Source organism: Stigmatopora argus, chromosome 21 (genome assembly GCF_051989625.1).
Source record: "Stigmatopora argus isolate UIUO_Sarg chromosome 21, RoL_Sarg_1.0, whole genome shotgun sequence".
In the NCBI taxonomy this organism is placed as follows: domain Eukaryota; kingdom Metazoa; phylum Chordata; class Actinopteri; order Syngnathiformes; family Syngnathidae; genus Stigmatopora; species Stigmatopora argus.
Window position 1 is genome coordinate 7,975,865 of NC_135407.1, and position 15,543 is coordinate 7,991,407.

General features: G+C 55.5%; 1 protein-coding gene across 3 annotated transcripts in view; it reads right to left on the minus strand.

The window, feature by feature from the left end:
• Positions 1-983: 983 nt before the first annotated feature.
• arid1ab (AT-rich interactive domain 1Ab) overlaps positions 984-15,543 on the minus strand; it is a 30,322-nt gene continuing 15,762 nt past the window's right edge. For 2 of the 3 annotated variants that reach the window (XM_077590618.1, XM_077590617.1), the window contains 15 exons: positions 9,978-10,218; positions 9,577-9,906; positions 9,198-9,489; positions 8,898-9,040; positions 8,662-8,759; positions 8,381-8,590; positions 7,638-7,842; positions 6,153-6,285; positions 5,589-5,749; positions 5,385-5,514; positions 5,179-5,313; positions 4,891-4,987; positions 3,979-4,801; positions 3,646-3,776; positions 984-3,165 (listed from right to left, as the gene is read on the minus strand). In XM_077590618.1, the coding sequence (XP_077446744.1) occupies positions 1,372-3,165; positions 3,646-3,776; positions 3,979-4,801; positions 4,891-4,987; positions 5,179-5,313; positions 5,385-5,514; positions 5,589-5,749; positions 6,153-6,285; positions 7,638-7,842; positions 8,381-8,590; positions 8,662-8,759; positions 8,898-9,040; positions 9,198-9,489; positions 9,577-9,906; positions 9,978-10,218 (4,923 nt within the window). In that variant the 3' untranslated portion in view covers positions 984-1,371. The remainder of the gene's footprint in view (positions 3,166-3,645; positions 3,777-3,978; positions 4,802-4,890; positions 4,988-5,178; positions 5,314-5,384; positions 5,515-5,588; positions 5,750-6,152; positions 6,286-7,637; positions 7,843-8,380; positions 8,591-8,661; positions 8,760-8,897; positions 9,041-9,197; positions 9,490-9,576; positions 9,907-9,977; positions 10,219-15,543) is intronic. The other variant, XM_077590619.1, reaches the window with a different exon arrangement.

Here is a 15,543-nt window from a genome sequence, read left to right on the forward strand (position 1 = left end):
CGATTAATTCAATTCAATTCAATTAGAACCATTTCGTGGGCAAAACCTGATTTAAAACACGTTAAAATTAAATTAAAATGTAGAACTTTTGTCCCACTTATTGCCATTTGTAGTATTAATATTTCCCGCACGTATATATGAACTGCTGACCATGAAATCAATACATGCATTATGGAATAAATCCACAAAAGAGCTCTTAGAAAGATTTAATGTACATTTATTCTTAACACGTGGAACATATAGTATAAAGATTTGATACTGAATAAATGATATTCATTGAGGCAAAAAAGGGCGATGGGGCTAGGGGGGGAAAAAGGACAGGAGGGGGCATTTACATCAAGTTTTTAGCTACATCATCTGAAATACAAATATGCAGAATTCGCATCACTGAAAAAAAATAAAACATTTTTCTCCATCAAGGTCTAGTTGTTATTCAGACATGATTTTTTTTGTTAAATTCTCTACAGCCGCACCAGACAGTCTTGTGTGTTGTTAAGTGGTCATTTTTAAAAACGGTGAAGCCACAGAATTGAGAACGCAAAGGGGGAGGGACAGAGAGGAGGGGGCGTGTCCTTAATGTACAACATGGCGGTTTATGTACAGCGCAGCCGAGGACCGGTCCGACTACAAGTCATACAATCGAGGGACGAAAAGAGAAGAAGAAAAGAGGTCGGGGCGTTGTAGTAAGTTCACCGTACTCTGAGGGGAAGAGGAAGGGGAAGGGGGGGGCGGTTAGCCATCATCATCATCGTCGCTTTTGACATAAAAACTACAGTTTGCTGCCCAGTCGGCGTATCTCAGTGTGAAACAGTATTATTACAGTATGTCGACACTTTCTTTGAAGGTGTACAGTACAGGGAAGTGGGGCGGGGGGGACAAAAAATAAAATACAGTCCTACAATCTAATGCACAGGAGAGCGTCCGCCCCCCAAATATGGTTCCTGTGTGTGTGTGTGTAGGGGAGAGAGGGGAGGGGGGGGGGGGGGGGGGGGGGGGGGGGAGCATTACAGCGATCCCGAGTCCTCGGGGGTGGGGGGGGAGAAAGCAAGCATCCCCAAAACTGACTGTAAACGAGACAGCAACTTTGGTTACAGTTATTTTTTTTCTGGATATTTTTTTTTCATTAAAAAACAAGTCCTTTCAGGGCTATAAGCGCAGGTTTTGGGGGGGAGGGGGGTTCCGGGGTGGGTGGATGGTTCCCGTTCCTTTCGCCTCTTAGGGTTTCATCTTTCTACTTCATGGTATTCCTTCCTTTTCGCGGTCGGGGAGGAAGAGGGTGGGATCGGAGGTGATTTTTGCATAAATTAAAAAAAAAAGAAAGGAAAAAATCAAAATAAAATCAAAGACAAGCCCAAGTGGTCAAAGGCGCCGTCACGAACGTCCCACCAGGAAGAGCACGTCGCAGATGAGCTGCGACACGGTCGAGTTCATGAGCGGCGAGACGGACACGTCCAGCAGCCGCGACTCGTACAGCGTGAACTCGGAGCGGTTGTCCTCCAGGCGGGCCAGCGCGTGCAGGGCCCGCGCCGCCCGCCGCATCATGTCCACGCTGGTGGGCTCCGCCGCTGGGTGTCCCTGCGCCTGCATCTGCAGCAGGGCGCCGGGGCTCTGCTGGTACTGCGCCGCCGCCAGGCTGTCCTCCAGGAAGCCCAGCAGGTTGCCCACGCTGCCCTTCTGCACGGCGATGGCGCGGGCGGCCAGGCCGTCGCCCCGCGCCAGGTTGGCCAGCAGCACCACGGCCATCTCGCGGCACACGGCCGCCTTGCGCTCGCCCACCAGCCGCACCAGGGCGCCGTAGAGCTTCTCCAGGCGGGCCGAGGGCGGCGTGGCCAGGATCAGGTCCACGTTGTTGTCCTGCACGCTCAGCTTGCTCAGCGTCTCCAGGACCAGCCTCTGCGGCGAGAGCGAGCCGTGCGGCCCCAGCGCCGGGAAGGGGTCCAGGGCCTCGGCCGAGGGGCACACGGCCCAGTGGAGCAGGCCGTCCAGCAGCGGCAGGCAGATGCTCTCCGAGTAGAGCGACAGGTCCAGCTGGCCCGAGATGTTGGCCAGGGTCACCAGGCAGTTCTCCCGCAGGGCCTCCAGGCAGTCCCACCACCACTCGTCGCACACGCGGCGCCGGTGGCGGTGGCGGCGCCGGCCGTGGCGCCCCGCGCCCTCCTCCTCCTCCTCCCGCTCCTCCTTCTCGTAGGTGACGGGCGCCTGCTTGCGCTCGGGGTGCCGGTGGTGCAGCAGGACCAGGCGGCCCAGGAGCAGCAGCAGGCCCGGGTGCTTGGACATCTCCTGGTCGTTGCCCGGCACGAAGGAGAGCCCGCGCACCACGTTGGAGACGCAGACGCAGCGGCGCGCCAGCGAGTCCTGCCAGTCGGCCAGCGTGCCCAGCGGCGTCTCGTCTTTGCTGTGCGGCTCGTCCTCCAGGATCTTGGCCTTGCGCCGCCGGCTCTGCCGCTCGGGGTTGACGCCCAACGGGGACTTGTCGTTTTCCTCCCGCTCCTCCGTCGCCGAGCCGGGCCGCGCCGACGGGACGTCGTCCGCCGTGGCCGTGACCGGGGCAGGGGTCGGCGCCGGTGCAGGGGCCGAGGCGGCCTCCTCGCGGACCTGGACCCGAGGCCGGGGCCGCTCGAGGGAGCTCTCCGGCCGCTCCGACGGCTCCGACGGCTCCGATCGCCTCTCAAAGTGGGTCTGGATGTGCTCGGTGATATCCCCGCCGCCCACGCTCCAGTGGAGCAGGCCGCTGTCGAAGCTCTGCCGTCGTCCCGCCTGGGACCCCCGGCCGGCCCGGTAGGGGTTCTTCTTGCGGACCACCTTGATGGGGAGCTTGTCGAACTTGCTGGCCTGCCTGGGCTTCTCGCCGTCCCGGGAAGAACCCGAGCCGGCGTCCTTGACCCTCTGCTTTCCCTCGCCTTCGTCGCTCTCCTCCTCCTCCTCCTCCTCCCACTCATCGTCCTCCTCCTCCTTCACTCGCGCCCTGGCCTCCTCCTCGTCTTCCTCCTCCTCGTCCGTGTCGGCCGAGTCCCCCTCGGGGGCGTCCGAGTCCGAGTCTCGGGTGGAGGGGTCCAGGAGGGTGCGCTGGCCGGGGTCGCCCACCTCGTACTCCTTCAGGATGCCGAAGATCTCGATCAGGCACCTTCTGAAGTACTCCACCACCAGCTCCAGGAATCCCGGTAGCTGCGAACAAACCCGGTGGCGGGTGCCGTTATTTTCTGACTAGAAGTTGCCACTTTTTTCCCCTCTCCATTTGAACCCTAATAATAGAGCGACTTATGGATTTAAAAAGGCACTGTTTGCTACGCAAGGGCCTCTAAGCTAGCACCCCCAGACAGCTACTGACTAGCCCAGGCAAGAGCTAGCAGGTGGGCAACAATGCTAGCGCCACCAGAAAGCTACTAGCTAGCTCTTCTCTAGAGGAAGTCGGAGGATTTTGTTCCCGGCAAAGTCTCTTTATGTCATGACAGAAAATGAGTTTGAGGTTAGCAATGTCTGCTTAGACAGATTTAAAAAGGACAGATAGCCACAGCGTGACACAGCACAAAACTAGCTAGGCTAGCTAGCATTAAGCCGGTTCATCAAGCACTCAATTTTTTTTGTTTTTGTTTTTGCCCACACGGATTTCTTCCTCAATTTTATGGAGGCTTTCCCGGAACGTACCTGGCACAAGTTAAAGGTGGTGATGCTGTTGTCATCGTAGAGGAGGATGTTGATGGTGTCCAAGGCCCAGGTGCTCTCCGCTAGTAATCCTGATTTGAGTGACATCATCACGCGCCACGCTTCCGGCGTGCCTGAATAAAAAAAAAAAAGACACATTTGGTTGGCTTCTTCAAAACTGCACTTGACTTTTGACTAAGAAGGAAATTTCAAATGTATGATTCAAGCGTAAAGCCAGCTCCATTTTGTGTCTAAACCCTCCGTCGTCCATGTTCTATTTGGACTAGGTTTGTACGTCTACCGAAGGAATAGGACCGGACGCTCGGGAGCTCCTACCGATGTCCTTCATGGTGAGGCGTCTTCGCGGCTTGAGGAGCGGTTGGGAGCATTCCACGGAGCCGGGGGGGAAGCCGGCGTCCCGCCGCATCATGGGCTGCTGCACGGGCGCCTGCCCGATGTGGGAGGCGGGCACCGGGGGCCCCGCCTTCTGCACTTTGATGCCCGGGTGCATGTAGGGCGACTTGCTGGGCGACGTCCGGCTCTCCATGGGCCGGGGCACGGGCGGCGCCGGGCTGGACACCTGGGGAATGTGGTTCTGCGCCGTCGGGTAAGTGGAGGGGAGGGGCCTGGTCATGGGGGGCCCCGGCGCGCCCTGGCCGAAGGCCGCTTGCCGCTGGTTGACGTGGCCGGCCCACGGGCCCTCGTGGTTGGCGCGCTGCTCCGACGCCATCATCTCCTCGGGGCGGTTCATGCCGTGGTAGGCCGGCCCCTGGCCCGGCGCGGGGGGGCCCTGCCGATTGTGGAAGTTGGGGTAGCCCATCTCGTTGCGGCCCTGCCACACCGGCCCCTGGGGGCCGTCGGGGCCCGAGGGCACCGGGCTGGCCATCATCTGCGGAGGCATGGGCGACTGGGAATTGGGCCCGACGGGCGCCGGGCCGCGGTCCCGGCCGAAGGGGAACGGGAACTGGTTCTGCGCGCCCGGGGGCCTCCGCTCCCCCCCGGGGTAGGCGTTGTACTGATTGTACATGTCCTGCGGGCCCTGGGCTCCGGAGGACTGAGGTCCCGGGGGCTGCTGCCCGCTGTAAGGGACGTTGTACATTTCCCCCTCGTGGCGTTTGGCGGGGGGGCCGTAGACGCCGTCCACGGGACGCTTGTAGTTCTGTCGGGAAGTAGACGTGTCGTTTTTTATTTTTATACCGACACAAGTTGCTATAATCGATTTCTTAATGATCATGACGGCGTCCTTACCGCTTGCTGCTGAGGATACATTCCTGGTTGTTGGTTGGGATACGGGCCACCAGGGGGCGCTCCTTGACCGGGGTACTGATTGGCATAGGAGTCGTGTCTAAAAAAAAATAACAAGACAATTCATACATTCACTCCACCTTAGATTCTTTTCAACCACCGTATAATGCTTTTTTAAGACACTTTAGCAACCATTTAAAAACATTAAATGTGAACATGACGTCTGTTTACAGTAACGCCATTTTTCCAAGTTTGCGAAAATATGCTAGGGCTTCTCTCTCATCCATTCACCGTTGCTGGGGCGGCGGTCGTCCGGGCGAGTACATGCCGGCCTCGGCTCCGGAAGGCATCATGTTGGACTGAGCGGGCCCGGGTCCCATGCCACCGCCACCGCCGTCGGGGCCCATGCCACTGCCGCCATCTTGCCTGCGCGGTAAATCAAATTCATAGATTTCGAGCCGCTCAACCTGAAAGCGACGGCGCAATCCCAGACGTACCTGCGGTCGTATCCGTAGGGGTACTGTTGCCTCTGGCCCATGGGCAGGGGTCCCATGGGTCCCGGAGGGCCTCGGTTATACTGTTCCGCCATGGCGCTGTTGGGACTGGGCGACATGAACTGTTCTCCGGCTTCAAGAAAAATAGAAAAAAATCCTCAGTTTCCGTCCGGCGCGTGGGATGGCGATCCGGTTGGGTCCGTTTACCTTTCCTCATGCCGCCGAAGGGGTCCTTGGCGGATTCGTAGGGGCCCATGCGACCCATCATCTCCGCTTGGTAGTTCTGCGAGTTGGGGGTCATGGTGTTCCTCCTGGAAAACGCCGGGTCGCCGCCGTCCGCAAAGGGGTCCTGAAGATTGACGCTGCTCCTACAAAAAAAAATTTAATAAAATAAACGGAGAATATAAAAAAATATATCGAAATAAGGCAAGTGTCAATATTACATAATGGAAAAAAAAAAAGCTTCATACATTGTCGTTCAAACATAAATCACGTTACTGATCATTCCTTTTTCGTTTTTTAAAGACAGATATTTAAAAATAAATAGTATTTCATCTTTTTTAAAGAAAATACAAATTGATTTTACATTAAACATTTGTTTTTTAAATGAAAAAAAAAAAGTGTTTCTGATAAACTAGGATATCTTGGCAGTTAAATGATCAACAATGTTTAATGGACTGCCCAAATAGTTGTTAACTAATTGGATTATTGATCAGCAGACTGATCGATATGGCGGCAACGACCGCGTCGTTCGTGTCCGCGTGTTCGTACCTGGCGCCGGGCATGGGAGGCATTTGCGTGTGAGGCGTGGAAGCCGGCGTGGGCGGCTTCAGTTCTCCTCCTTCGGCCATGGAACTACTGGTGGACTGAGGAGTCTGTGGTCCTTGGAGCGATCCGGACCCGGCTGCAAAAATTGAAAAAACAAGGGGGGGGGGGGCGCATTTCAAAACTGGACGGATCTCCCGCCCCGGAGCAAAATCTCCCCCCGACGTTGACCAACGACCCCCGGCGGGGCCGTCCAGAAATGGACTTATTGTATTTCCGCTGCCACGGCGCTCCTGTCCAAGTGCTATGACTCACCGCTTCCCATTCATTAAATGGCGGCGCGTGCACACGCACACGCAGGCGGTGCGCCGGGGTCAGCGCCAGGTTACGCTTATTCACAATGTCTGGCGTCACCGCCGCGCAACTCCCTCGCACCCTCACGCACACACCGGCTCGCTTGCCCACCCCCCCCCGGCGGGGATTTCCCTTCTACAAGAGAGAGGAAAGGGGGAGGCGGGATTGTGTGTGTGTGTGTGTGTGTGTTTAGAGTCAGAGAAATTGTGTGACTTTTACACACCGGAGCATCCCCGCATCCCCCCATCCCGCCCCCCCATCCCCCTTCTCCATTCATCATTTCTGGCTGAGGACTAATCTCAAGGGAGCGTTGCCTTTGTAGCCTCAGGCCACGCAGCAATCAGACTCTGAATATGAGCCACGGCACCCCCCGCACCCCTCCTTGACAAGCCTCCTGATGTAAAGGAAACCCTCTGCCATATTGCAATCCATTGCACTGGGAGAACGATCGGATTGGCTAAAATAATGGATTGGCGGCCAGCGCGGTGGTGAAGTGGTTATGGCGTCGGCCTCACGGTTCCGGGGATTTTGATCCCAGGCAGCTCCTGACGGTGTGGCGTTTGTTTGCACGTTCTCCCCGGGCTGGCGGGGCTTTTCTTTGGGTACTCTGGTTTCCTCCCAGATACCCCAAAAAAACATGCATGCTAAGCTAAATGGATGCTAACATCATTGGAGGCTAGTGTGAGCATGAATGTGGGTGGGCAGGTCCCCCTAGTGAAAGAGATTTGAAATTAAAGTTTAAATAAATCTTTAAAAAAAAATACGATGGGCCTTGATTGATATTTGTTTCCACGCGTATGCATCAGAAAATAAATAGAAATAAGCCGTTGTTATTTTTTCTTCTTTCCTATGCACCCAGTTGATTCCAATTCCAATTTCCAATTTTTAAGGCCGTTTTCTGACGTGTCCAAAGTTTTGGACAGCTCACACGTAGACTAAAATGAAGAGAGAATTTGCCCTCTTTTAGACAGCCAGCCAAGAACAAAGTGACTCGCTCTCATGGCGTCTTTCTTGGCCAAATAACACGCTCTGCTCTTGTCTGCCTTCCAAATGCCAGGTCATTTTAGCACCAGCTCAGTTTAAAAAGATAGGCGACAAACGCAGCTCGCAAAAATAGTCATGGAAAGAAATACCCACCGGGGCTGGGCGGCTGGATCTTGGGCTGGTTCTTTTTGGTGTCGGTGTTGAAAAAGTCGGCGGGCGGCTCTTCGCCGCGCTCGATCTTGCACTCGAAGGCGTACAGACACTGGATGTATTGCTTCTTCAGGGAACTGGCCGCGCTGCTGGACGTGCCCACGTTCAGGTTGGTGGCCAATTCCCGCCACTTTTTGTTCTTGTTCACCTGGAAGGGAACACGGTTACAATTTTTTTTGAAAAAAACGGCGTTTGAGGAGGCAGTCGGGGGAGGAGGGGGCGGTCCCGTCCGTGTGCGGTCGATTGGTCGCCGGTCTTTTGGTCGCCCGGACGGCGACAACTGGCGACCAAAAGACCGGCGACCAAAAGACCGACGACCAAAAGACCGGCGACAAAACAAGGTAAAACAACACGGTCTACGCATGAATAAAAGCCAACAATGGCCATGAGCAGTTTCACTGAGCCGACGTGTGAGTGTAGAAGAGTTTGTATGTACATGCGTTGTCCCTTTAAGAAGCGACGTCAGTCAGGGTCTTAACAAGTTCTCCAACAAAAAACAATAAAAGTCCGGGAAATTTGGAGCGTTTCTTTAGCCTAATAATTACTAGGGCATTAAGTATGACTAAATAGTAATTTGCAGTTTGTATTTAGGGAATTTGAACAACAATTTTTAATGGTAATTATCAATAACCTTCCGGGCGACCAAAAGACCAGCGACCAATCGACCGTGTACCGTCCCGTCATACCTGGGTGAGTCCGCCGATCTCCTTGACGGACACGTAGAGCCGGAACAGGTCCAGGGGCTTGCGGCCCACGGCGGGGAGGTTGGTCATGCCCATGGCTTTCTCCTCGGTGAAGGCCAGGTAGCGATCCACCCACATTTTCCTCTCGGGTTCGGGACCCAGCTCGTACAGACGGGTGATCTTCTCGTTGGTGATGGTAGAAGAACTGGATTTCTGCCAGGGGGGGAAGAAGAAAAAAACGGTCACGGTTGGGCTCCCGTCGCAAAGGAAGGGGGGACGCCCACCTTTTTGGATTCCGTCTTAGGGGGTGGGTCCACTTTGTTGTTCATTTTCTGGGGCTGGTTCATTTTGTCCATGCCAAACTCGGAAGTAGGAGGCATTCCTAAAAAATAAAACAAGTGGGATTCCATTTAACTTGACTTTCACTCATCGGGTGAGTGTTTTCTAAACGAGTTAAACAATGGAGGAAAAAAAAAAGGCCCTTTTTGTGGTTGCAAAATGCTACTACGTACGTACTCACCGGGGGTGTTGTTGCCCATGTTGGGCCCCATGGGATAAGGACCCGGACCGCCCTGGTTCATCATACCGTGCATGCTGTTCATGGCCGGGCCGTACGGAGAACCCGAACCCATCATGCTTTGAGACATGGGGTAGCCGGGTGGTCTGTTGAGGAAACAAATGCTGAGAACATTCACAAAGACACAAAGCTCCCTTTTTCTTATGACAATGACAACTCTCCTCTTCTTCTATCATTGTGCACCAAAACAACAACAACAATAACAAAAGCGCGCCTCGTTGAGTCCCGTTCAAGCTCGCTCACCTGTTGTGTATGGAGTTGGGGGCTCCGTGGTGCATGGGGGGCCCGCCGGCGCCGGGGCCACTGCCGTCCTTCCTGTTCATTCCCGGCGGCGGGCACATCCCCGAGACCACCTGAGGGGGCATGCCGGCCACGTTGGAGCCCATTCCGGGGCCGTAGGGCCTGACGCCCATCTGCCCGGGCCCCACTCGCCCGCCGGGCGCCATGTTTCCGTAGGGCGGGCCGCCGCCCATGCCGGGACCGCCGGGGTAGTTGGCGTTGGGCATCCCCGAGTAACCGGGCGGTCTGGGATAGCCTGCAGAGTCGAGTAGAGATTGTCAAAATGGCGGAATAATGCCAACGAGCCGGTCCACGTCGCCGGCATAACGGCGCGGGGTGTCACCTTGAGGGCCGTACTGGCCCCCCTGGGGGCCGTAGTTTCCCATGGAGTTATTCTGGGGATAGGCGCCCATTCCGCTGTGCATCTGACCCCCCGAAGACTGGCGTGGAGATAAGGCGGAGCCAGGTTGTCCCGGGGACCCGTAAGGAGGCATCTGTGGGTTGCGCATGTACACTGGAAGGCCACAAGAAGTGTCAAAGGTCATTCCGTGGCGTTCCGAGCCCGACTTTCCGGCGCGCTCACCCCTGTCTTGGCCCATGGCCGACGGGTTCATGGAAGAGTGCATGATGCCGTCCGATTGGACGCTGGGCGGCCGGGGAGGCATCTGATTTCCTGTGCGCGCAAGACGGACGGCGTCACGGTGAAAAAGGGGGCCGTGGACTTCGGGCAACCGGACGTCTTACCTGGCACGGCGGCGGGGGACAGAGGGCCGCTGCGGGAGGGCGTGACGCTGGCGGGGGAGCCCACGGGCGACGGCGAGGGCCCGCGGATGCCCGGCAGGTGCGGCGAGGTGTGCGGCGAGAAAGGCGACTGGGCGGGGTTGCTCTGCTCCCCTTGGCTGCTGGATACCCCCGAGGTGCTGACGCCCGGGCTCAGGGCGCCCTCCGTGCCGGTGGGGAGGTCATCGATGGAGCCTGACAAATCCTGGGACCGAAAGGGGGCGCCATTCGTGAAAAAGAAAAACAAATCGTTAGAATTGGAGCTCAATCGGGGCAAATGATGATTTGGATTTTTATTGGAAGCACATAATAGCCCAGGGGATTTCCAATAGATGACACATTTTTGTGTGTCTTAAAAGATTATTCTCCTTTCTAGGTACGCCACCCGTTCAAATAATCACCCGTAAGCCCTTTGCGTTTAAACCTAATCTTGGTCAAAGCGCTTGAGACCGAGGGATGGCACTTTACGGTCAAATCTATCGTATTTGGGGCCTGGCTGTTAAGATATGAGCAGGAGATGATCGCGTTCATTTTTAGTCAAACCCGTGCCAACAAGGTTGGTGTTGACGTGGCGAGCGCTCACGTGGAGCGAGCGTGCTTCCTCAGAAATGCAAGCTCATCTGCCAGTCACGTCGGAGGAAGCGGGGAGGGAAAGGGGGAGGCGGTTGGGGGGAGGAGGAGGAGGAGGAGGGGAAAGCAGGGATTGGACGCTGGCCAACAATTCCCATAGAAATTTCACACCATTGCGAGAGGCCGGCTGCGGCGCTTTTTGCACTTGAAACGCTGCCCGTTGCTATTTTTGGGATGTGACCCCATGGAGGAACCACAGACGGGAGCGGGACGCCCATTCACAATGCGGTCATTAACCCCCCTCCTCCTCCTCCTCCTCTCTCTCCTCCTTCCCACCAGCCACACTGACTAAACAAGCCAAGGCCTCCCCGAATCGCACGCGTGAACATACGATTTCACATACTTAAATACCGAAATTCAACCAGCGTGGACAACGTCAAACAAACAAAAAAACTGGTTCGTAGTCAGTCACCGTCAATGGCGAGTAAAGGGGAAAATATTTGAAATGTGACAATGGCGGAGATGGCAAAAAGTTGTTTCCAAAAACAAACATTACATTTCAAATATTCTTTTTTTGACCTGATTTTATGGTGCCTAAACGCGGACCGCGTGGACTGGCGCAAAACTAGGCCAAGTCATGGAAGTTTCACAACCAAGGTTGGAGCCACCATCGCTCCCTGACGTTCAACGTGTTGTTTTACCTTGTTTTGTCGCCGGTCTTTTGGTCGCCGGTCTTTTGGTCGTCGGTCTTTTGGTCGTCGGTCTTTTGGTCGCTGGTCTTTTGGTCGCCCGTTGTCGTGGTCCGGGCGACCAAAAGACCGGCGACCAAAAGACGGCGACCAAAAGACCGGCGACCAAAAAAACGGCGACCAAAAGACCGGCGACCAATCGACCGCACACACATTCGTGTCACCGTCACTTAGGGAAGTCGGATTGGTCGCCACACTCTGCTCAAGCAGCCATTTGTCGTGTCCTCTATCGTAGTTGGCCAAAAAAAAACAGCAATTTATAAAGTAAGCCGACTAAAATAACAACTTCTCCACAAAGACCGAAGAAAGGCGGCGATTTTGCAAAGCGAAGGCTGACGACCTCCTTTGTAAATTCGGCCGGTCGCGTGGCGGCCCGTTTCCGGCGAGGAAAATCAGCTGACGCGTTCGGAGGATCAAGACAAATGGGCTCTGTTCTCCGACTAAATGGAGTCGAGAAAAGCAGCTCGCTATCTCAGTCTGTCGTAAATTGTTCTGCTTTGTTTGCTGGCGATTTCCTCCAAGGCGGCGCCGCCGCTTTGATGACATATTTGCAGACGAGAAGGACGCCACGCAACTCAAACACCAAAAGCATCGTGTTGCTTTCGCCATTATTTGGATTTGAAAAATCCCCCCTGGCGTGCGTCCAGCCAGCGGACCAATCGCTAAAGGCGGCGTAATACGCGCCGACCCACACCCACCTTCTTTTCCACACTCCCACTCTGCAGCTATCGATTTTTTTTTTCCCGTTTTGCTGACTGCACAAGCCCGGACGACGAGGATGGAGCGGTCCGGGGGGGTTAGCGAGGCTCATTGGCTGCGCTAGCAATGGCCGTGATATCCGAGCGTCTTAATTAGAAGGCCGCAGAGCAACGAGGACCCGAACGTCCAGACGCCCCGATAACGACATCGGCGCTTCACGCTCCGTGGCCGCCATTTTGTGCCGGCCACGGCAACGTGACGATGGACGTCTGCAAGCCGGACAGGCGCGTCAATTCTGACCTGGGTCCAGAATATCGAGAGAGGGGAGGAATTAACTGGACCGCACGGCCTTTTTTTTTGTTTTTTTAGAAAAGCAATTACCCTTGTGTGGACGCGGGCCAGTTCTGGCGTACTTGGCATCTCCTGAGTCATGCGCCTGCCTTAATGTATTCCATTTGCAGATGACTTGACTGAGTCAGTCGAGCCATTAGTCTGCCAAGCCAGCCTCTTTCTCTCTCTCTCTCTCTCTAATTTTTATTTTTTTTGCCTGTGGGAGCAGAAAGTAAACGGCGGGCGGCCTTGAGATAATGACACATATCTGGAATGTGTGACACAAACCCGTCGTGGAACTAAAACTGCTGTTAAAATGCCCGGCGTGACCCGGTGAGAGTTCACCTGTCAGTCACGCCGTCTGCTGCCTACGGAAAAAAAAGAAGAAGGGGAAAAATATAAAAAAACACTCTACATAAGAGGGAGGGCTGGCGTCTCCACGGCTGCCATGGTTACGGCGATCCACGTGCTCCGTGCGTCGAAATCCCCCCGGCCCACCCACCCCGCCTGCTCGCCAGGGTCACTGCGCAGTCAAGCTTCTACAAAAGGAGAGTAAGAAGAAGCCCGGACGGCGCATCAAACGGCGCCACTTATTCAATCACACACTCGGCCGAGCCTTTGCAAAGCGGGGCGGACAAAAGCGCCCGAGCGCCATCTCGCCCCGTGGCGCCTCCGTTCGCTCGTCGCGCGCCCCGTCTGGCTAGTCCCCTTCACGTCCGGGTCTCCCGAGGTCGGGGACGGCGGCCAAAGTCCGAGCGTAGTAGGACGGAATGCCCAAAGTTCGAACGGGAGGGCCCCGATCGGGCTCGCCCGGGCGCGAGGCTTTGCAGGGCTGAGCTCAACCATAAGGGGGCACTCCCATTCCACTGTGAGGAAACCAAGTGGCGGTGAAAGGAGGAGAAGCAAAGCCGGGCCAGGCCGGGTGAGACTGGGCCAGACCGGGCCTCGGCCATTATAGCGGCGTTTTACATCCAACAGTACGGGACACTCACTCATAGGCAACTATCAAAAAAGAACAGATTGGCGTCACATCCGTCCAATGGCGACGCCCCAGAGGTCACCGTGACGCCGCTCCTTCCTGACCGCCAACCACGCGGGCGGATTCGTATCAGGTGAAAACGAGCAAAAGCTTAAAAGGAGAACATGAAAAGGGATCTTTTTTTGGCTCAGGTGAGAATTGGGATCCAAAAAAGGTAAGGGAGTTTTACTCTTTAAACGCTCCACTTTAGACTAATTGGAGTTCTCAGCAGGAGGGATGGGGGAAGGGGGGTGGGCAATGAAGGTGGGACAAACACTGCAGCAGTCTGCGTGTCGCCCGATGGAGGGAGAGAGAGAGAGAGGGGGGAGGGAGGAGGCGGCGAGTGTGTCTGCGTGGGAGGGGGTTCTGATTGCTGTGAATAGTGTGGAGATTGCGTTTGTGTGTGTGTGTGTTTATTGGGGGGGGGGCTTTTGTGACTAGCACAATGGTCACTGGGAGTCCCAGAGAAGGGGAGAACACAGATGCCCCAGCGAGAGGGAGGCAGGCAGGCAGGCAGCTGCCCAGCCGGCCTCGCTGGGGTGCTTTGGCCTTCAGAGAGAGCTGAGAGATGGAGGGGCCTCAGGGAGATGTAGACGGACGGGGAGGGGAGGGAGGGTGTTCTTGTACATTTGTGTGTGTGTGTGTGTGTGGGGAGGGGGGGGCTACAGCCAGCCAGCCTGCCTGCGTCGCCCCTCCCCTCGCTGCTGTCACACATTCCGGGTGTCTAGAGGGCGCTGCAAAAATCACCTCATATCTAGCGGGGGGATGGGGGGAGTTATGTAGCCTGGCCTTTATTTGCCAGACTGAGGGCTAATTTCATTGTGGGGACCCTCTCATCCATCCAGGCCAGTTCCGGCAGAGGGTGGGGGGGGGGGCGGTGTAGAACGTCCAAAGGGGGACGGACGGACAGACAGTGCTGCAGTCAGCCACAGTCTTTGTGCTGCTGCAAAACTAGCTCAGCCTAGCACAAATGGAGGCAGAAGCGAGGGGAGGGGAGGAGGGGGGAGAGGGGAGGGGCGCGGCAGAGTGAGCGGCAAAGTAGGCAGGCGAGGGGGGGGTCGGTGTTCTGTGTGGCGGCTCGCACCGGAGCCGGGATTGGTTCCGACAAACCCGCTTCATCCGAGCCGGTGGAAGAAAAAAAAAGGCAAAACAGCAGACTTTGTCAGCACGTTGAATTTTCTCCGCTACATGAATTAAAAATTGCATATTATACGGTGGAGAGAGGGAGGGAGGGGGGGAGCGAGCGAGGGAGGGTGATAGCGCTGGGCGCCCGGGAAGCTGAATTATACAAGTCGACGCAGGAAGCGAGCGAGGGCCCCAGAATAGCAACAGGAAACCAGCCGGCCCCGCGCTCTGAATAAGTCAGCCTCGCAAAACGAGGCTGTGCTGCACGGCGTTATGAAAGCTGATTTACTAAAAGGAGGGACGGAGGGGGGAGGAGGGACGGACGGGTGAGGGGGGGGAGAAAACGACCATTTTAAAAGAGCGGAACCGGCGTGACGGCGACACAAAGCTAAAAAAGAAAGGTAGCTAAAATACCAAAGTAATATTGGAAGGGGGAAGAAGAAGAAAAAAAAACAAGAAGAAGGCAGGGAGGCGGGTGAGAGGAGAGAGTGGGTGGGAGGGAGGGAGGGAGGGAGGAAAGTGGGCCGGCCTTCTCAGGCTGAGCGCTCCACAGCTATGTCGCAAAAACAAGCTTAGCTGCCGCAGGAGCGCCGAGTCGAGCCGAGCTGAGCTCAGCTGGGCTCGGCTTTGGAGGCCCGCCATCGGGCCCGGCCGGCTAGCTAGCGCTAGCTCCTTATTAATGGCCCATCATTTACCCAGAGGGACTGGAACGGGGCCAGACAGAATTTTAGTTCACCGCAAAAACGGTTACGCGTGTGAACAAATGAGCCAGGCCAGAACACAGAAAAGACTGAGTCACCACAACCTCAGATTTTATAAAAAAAATGAACTCAATAAAGGCAAATGGTCAAACCTAGAAGTATGGCCAAAATCCCATTTCATCCAAAAATTGTCCATCTTTTTGGAAACATAACAGAAACGGGCCCCGATGATGTTTACACCAAGTCCGTTTTACCACCATGAAAGATTCTCATCCAATCAAAATGTACACAAAAACTTAGCAGAGTTGAAGAGTAACACCACCAATGTCTTTTCAGGA